Source organism: Camellia sinensis, chromosome 3 (assembly GCF_055761805.1).
Source record: "Camellia sinensis isolate YWXY chromosome 3, ASM5576180v1, whole genome shotgun sequence".
NCBI lineage: Eukaryota > Viridiplantae > Streptophyta > Magnoliopsida > Ericales > Theaceae > Camellia > Camellia sinensis.
This window is the reverse complement of record NC_138963.1, coordinates 114,082,473-114,087,744: the sequence shown is the minus strand read 5'-3', so window position 1 is coordinate 114,087,744 and position 5,272 is coordinate 114,082,473. Positions and strand designations below refer to the sequence as shown.

Here is a 5,272-nt window from a genome sequence, read left to right as displayed (position 1 = left end):
TCAGTGTCTTGATGTTTCTTCATAGCAATAAAATCTCTTCATCAATGATTTGACCTGATCCCTTCATTCTCAGTCAAGATTTTGCTGGTGGAGTGGTTCTCATACTTTTTTGGTCTGTTTAAATTAAACCATTCTAGGTTAATCACTTTTTGGGACTGGGCTGGCACTAAACTTAGTGGTTGCCTAAAAATCTATTGAATAAATACTCTTTGAACTGTAATGTAGCATCAAACTAGGAAAAACATATAGCAGTGAGCATTATTGATGGAGATAATTCAAGCGATAGATTATTACCAAGTAGTTGTTGTTCTTTTTTTGCTCTGATTTTTGTTTATTTATCAAATTCATCCTCTATTTTGTTGCCTAGAACAGAGAGTTCTTTTATTTTTATTTTTTATTTTTAAACTTTGCACTTTGGTCACTTGATGTTTGCCATAAGTTAAGATTTGATTTTTAATTAATCTTCATTAATATTTGATTACTACCATATGTTGCAGAGTAAACTTTTATTATTAGTTTCTTACCTGTGTCATTGCACCCCTATGTTTAGATAATTGTTTACTACAGTTGGGAGTTAGCTCTTCGGATTCCAATCCATGCTAGCTCAGGGTTGATTCTTCTCATTCCCCTCTGATCATCATGTTAGTTGGGCTAGAGCAGATCTGCACCAATCCTCGAGTTTTTCTAAGTCAAACTGTGGATTTGACTGACCTGCTCTCTTCTATATGAAAGTTTTAGAACTGTCATTTTCATTCTCATTCTCATTCTCATTCTCATTCTCTCACTCTTAATCTGTGCTGTTGTGACCTATATTTTTTCTTATCTTTTTTAGCCTGAAATGTCAGATCTCTGTGCTATTGTGACCTATATTTTTTCTTATCTTTTTTAGCCTGAAATGTCAGATCTGTGTTTGTTTCAGATTTTAGTTTAGCTTATAATCAAGTTGTATGAGGAAGTTTGATGCTTTTTTACTTTTCACAAAATATTTTGTAGCTTAATTTCGATACTATATTCTTTTCTTCTCCTTCATTTTTTTTTCCATTTATTTTATGGAACTATTTGTCAATTCACCGCATTTGTCAATTCACCTCCTTGTAATGCTGTTGGTTTGGTTGATCGATTTTTTCTTGGCGTACAACATCTTTATAAACATCCTGTCTACAGAAGAACGAAGGTGCACCAAGTCCCCTATTATCGCTACTGTCTTTCCTATATTAAAGTCTTTAAATCCCTTGCAGATCCTTGCATGGTTAACTTTCTCCATATAACAGGAATGCAGTGTCAACTCTCCTGATTATGGATCTCTACCACTAAATTCACCAGAATGGTGCCTTGCTCCATTTGACCCTGGGGGCATCTTAAGGTTAGAGAACTTTCTGACCCATGAACTTTAAGTACTCTTTATCTTATATTTTATTTCTAAGACTGGGGATATCCTCAAGCGCAAGAGAAGTGATAGTCATAAATCATGGTATTCTGATCACATGAAGTATAGTATCTAAATGTTTCCATAAATCTTAATTGAGTGGAAAATCGGAATAGCAATGCCTTTATCTTATTCGATTCCTCTGCAGAGCTGACTTAATCTTACCATTTGCTATTTCAAATGCCCAAGTTGGCATTGGAGGAAAGCAAGCTGGAAATGTACCCAATCTACTCCCAAACACTTGTTCACTTATTCCCAAATAGCATTAGAGATTCCATTATGGTCCGAGACAAATCTTAAATGTTGTACTTTATCTATTAAGGACCTAACAAATGTTGAATGGAATTCATATTTGTCATGTATTGATATATAGGTATTATGCTATTCAGATCGACCATTTCCTTTTTGGGGGATTGATGTTATAACTTGAACAATTTGTTTTATTTCTACTGAGGACAATCCTTCATTATTATTATCAAAGGTTTAGAGTAATTTCATGGTCTTTTATTATTTAAGTTAATAGGGTTGATATCTTTGATAAGGCAGCACTTAGAGAATAGCTCCACTGCTGTATTTTCTGACAGACTATATTTTAGTCTTGATAATATTATTTTTATATGAAGGCTCTTAGATTAAACCTCTTTTTCTCTAAAATGTTCTAGCTCGTTGATGGCTGCCATTACGTGTGTTGTGGGATTGCATTATGGACATATTATTGTGCATTTTAAGGTACAACGCGTTTGTCGCTTTTATTTAGCATGCTTTTGCAGCCTAAATGAATTGATCTATTTTCCCCTTAATTATATTTGTGTTTGAAAATTGTTTAGCATGCACGCATATATTGCTTAGATTTGAAAATTAAGATGGGTAAACCTCAAGGATGGTATACATAATACTCGGTAACTATTTGTTCCCTCCAAAGTCATTTGACTCAAACAATATGTTTTTATTTTAATTTTTTTAAAGTGATATAAATATTTTGGCACCGGTGTTTATAGTAGCGAAAAGATTGGGTAGGGAAAAACCCTTCTCTCTATTGTTCCTTGTATTTAAACCTTTATTGTGTTCTTTGTTTGATATGCTTGTTTTTGTTTTATTCTTGCATGTAATTAATGTTGGTTTCTGTTGCAGGCCGCCACCTTGAGTTGCAAATATGGTGGATGGATCACAGCATCCATCAATTTCCCAGAAGATACATGGGCAATCTTATTTCTTATCTCGAATTTCTCCTAACTTGCGCTCCAGGAATACTGGTTTACACAATATGATTGGTGCATATGTAAATGGAGGTCTGCAGAGTCCTCTGCCACCAACATTCCAAGGCACTGGCCTGGAATTTGCATCACCACTATCCTCTGTTTTTGTACAAGCTCCCGCAGAAAAAAGTTTTCGTAGTTTTATGATAGACTTCCTCATGGGAGGAGTTTCTGCTGCTGTATCCAAGACTGCTGCTGCTCCGATAGAGCGAGTTAAGCTATTGATTCAGAACCAGGATGAGATGATCAAAGCTGGTCGGCTGTCTGAACCATACAAAGGAATTTCTGACTGCTTTGCGCGAACAATTAAGGATGAAGGCATTATTGCTTTGTGGAGAAGCAACACTACCAATGTTATCAGATATTTCCCAACCCAGGTTAGCCTATCTTTTGTTTATATTTGTTAATCTTGCCATTTCTTTTGTTTTGTTTTTCTGCTCTCGATTAGTATGGGAGCAGTTATCTCCACAGTCTAAAACATCTCTTCCACAACCCTGCCTCTCACATGATGGGACAACCCCATGTGAGTGTGTGGTCTGCAGAAATAACAATTGCATAATAATTAGTGTATATATATGTGTTTGCTAACAAAGGGATGGATTGACATCCTGAAATTTGAAAGGAAGTGATGTCTAATCTGGATTTGATTTAGGTCCTCCAAACAGCTTCATCCTGTCAGTTTTGGAAGTTTGAATTAAAAATGCTAGCTTGTCGATGTGATTCATTAAGTTTCCGTTTTGATTTATCATTTGTTGACAACCATGTCTTGTTTTATAGAATGTCTCACAAAATTTGCAATTTCATCAATCATTTTCAGGCCCTGAACTTTGCTTTCAAAGATTATTTTAAGAGGCTGTTTAATTTCAAGAGAGACAATGATGGTTACTGGAAGTGGTTTGCCAGGAATTTGGCGTCAGGTGCTGCTGATGGTGCTTCATCTTCTCTTTTTGTTTATTCCCTAGATTATGCTCGAACACGTTTGGCTAATGATGCTACAGCTGCTAAGAATGGTGGTGGAAGGCAGTTTAATGGTTTAATTGATGTTTGCAGCCTCATAACTAATCCCATTATTGGATGATTTCCAAAATTTGCCTGGTTTATTATTTCAAATATTTTTTTGTTGGAGCACGTAATGTTATTATAGACCTTTTCACATATCACTAGATACTGGCTTGGTCTCAAATCAATTCTTTTGTTATTTTTCTGCCTTTTTCTTTTGACAAATGTTCATTTGAATGGAAATAGGAGTTATTGTTTCATATTAGTGCTACTTTGCAATTTTATTACAAGTAATAATTTAAAAAAAAAAACAATTAAAAAAATAAAGATGTAATGGCATTTTTCAGAACCCCACCATATAGGTTTTTTAAAATTAAAAAAGCTATGATGACGTTTTCGAAATGTCGCTAAAAGTTGTCAGGACATCACTTTGCAGTTGAGTATCACATTTAGAGGCGTTTTAAAAAACGCCGCCTATAACAAATTAACGACGTTTCTAAAGCGTCGCTAAAATTGTCATGACGTCACTTTGCCTTATGTACCACATTTAGCGGCGTTTTAAAACGCCGCCTATAACAAATTAACGACTCTTTTAAAGCGCTACAATGCTATAGCGACGGCCGCGTCCTCGGCGTTTGGTGTTAAGCGTCACAAAAAGAATTAGTGGCATTTTAGGCACTTATTGCGGCGTTTAAAAAACGCCGCTAAAAGTTGAATTTCCTGCAGTGTTCAAAACCACTTCTCCACAAACTTGAAGCAAACCAAGATCGTTTGAAATTCCTGAATTTGTCTAGGTCAACACACAGGTAGCTGAGGTTGTGGATTCAATTCTAATAAAAAAATGTTTGATATTAGATAAAATAAAATAAAAAAGTTTGATGTTTATAGTATTTATTTATTAATGGGGGTTCTAGCTATTGTTAGCTTCGTGATTTGTTTGATATTTGTAATTTTTTTTATTGATTGAAAAAAATAAAAATAAATAAATAAAACTAGAACTTAATTAAAAAAATTACTTATAGATTTGCAAAAAAAAAAAAAAAAAAAAAAAAATAATTTAAAAAAAAATTCAAATTTTGTATGGACAAGTGGTACAAGGGATTGATCGAAAGGAATCATTCATGTCATTACTACATTTCTCAGCCTCATGCATAGGCCCTCAGACTTGTGGCCATGGTTAGTCGACCCACCTCCAACACCGGCCTTTCCTCACTGTCAGGGAACATTAAAAAAATTATATTATGCTCTTAAGGCAAATTTAAGTGGGGTTCTAAATTGAATTTGATTGGTTAAGAGCATCAATGTTATTACACATTTTATCTATCTAAAAGTTATTATAATGTACTATATATTTTATTTTACATATTCATTTTTTTATGTTTTCACTTTAATTTTATTTTTTTATTTTAACTATTTATCTAAATACTACTCATTTTACAAAATATCATATCAACATTAAAGATCGATAAAAATGATCATAATGGCCAAATAGATTTTGTTTAACCTGTGAAGACTAGTTATATTTAACTAGTGAATGTGAATTGAGACAAAATATCTAATCATATACCTAGTTCATTATAGTTGAAAAAAA

General features: G+C 33.7%; 1 protein-coding gene across 2 annotated transcripts; it reads left to right on the top strand.

Annotated features, from left to right (window-relative positions):
* The first annotated feature begins 1,221 nt into the window (after positions 1–1,221).
* LOC114283822 (ADP/ATP translocase 3, mitochondrial-like) lies at positions 1,222–3,941 on the top strand. Of its 2 annotated transcripts, XM_082920552.1 has the most exons (4): positions 1,224–1,363; positions 2,089–2,155; positions 2,558–3,059; positions 3,500–3,941. In XM_082920552.1, the coding sequence occupies exons 3-4, from the start codon at positions 2,580–2,582 to the stop codon at positions 3,758–3,760; spliced, it is 741 nt and encodes a 246-aa protein (XP_082776678.1). In that variant the 5' UTR covers positions 1,224–1,363; positions 2,089–2,155; positions 2,558–2,579; the 3' UTR covers positions 3,761–3,941. The 2 variants fall into 2 exon arrangements, with proteins under 2 accessions (XP_082776679.1, XP_082776678.1); XM_082920553.1 differs by lacking the exon at positions 2,089–2,155 and having other exon boundaries at positions 1,222–1,363.
* Positions 3,942–5,272: the final 1,331 nt, after the last annotated feature.

What these genes read in the sequence shown, in the direction of transcription:
- LOC114283822 (XM_082920553.1), top strand. Translation starts at nt 2,580, where the DNA reads ATGGTGGATGGATCACAGCATCCATCAATTTCCCAGAAGATACATGGG. An exon ending in TCAGATATTTCCCAACCCAG is followed by an intron (nt 3,060 to 3,499) that starts GTTAGCCTATCT and finishes AATCATTTTCAG; the next exon opens with GCCCTGAACTTTGCTTTCAA.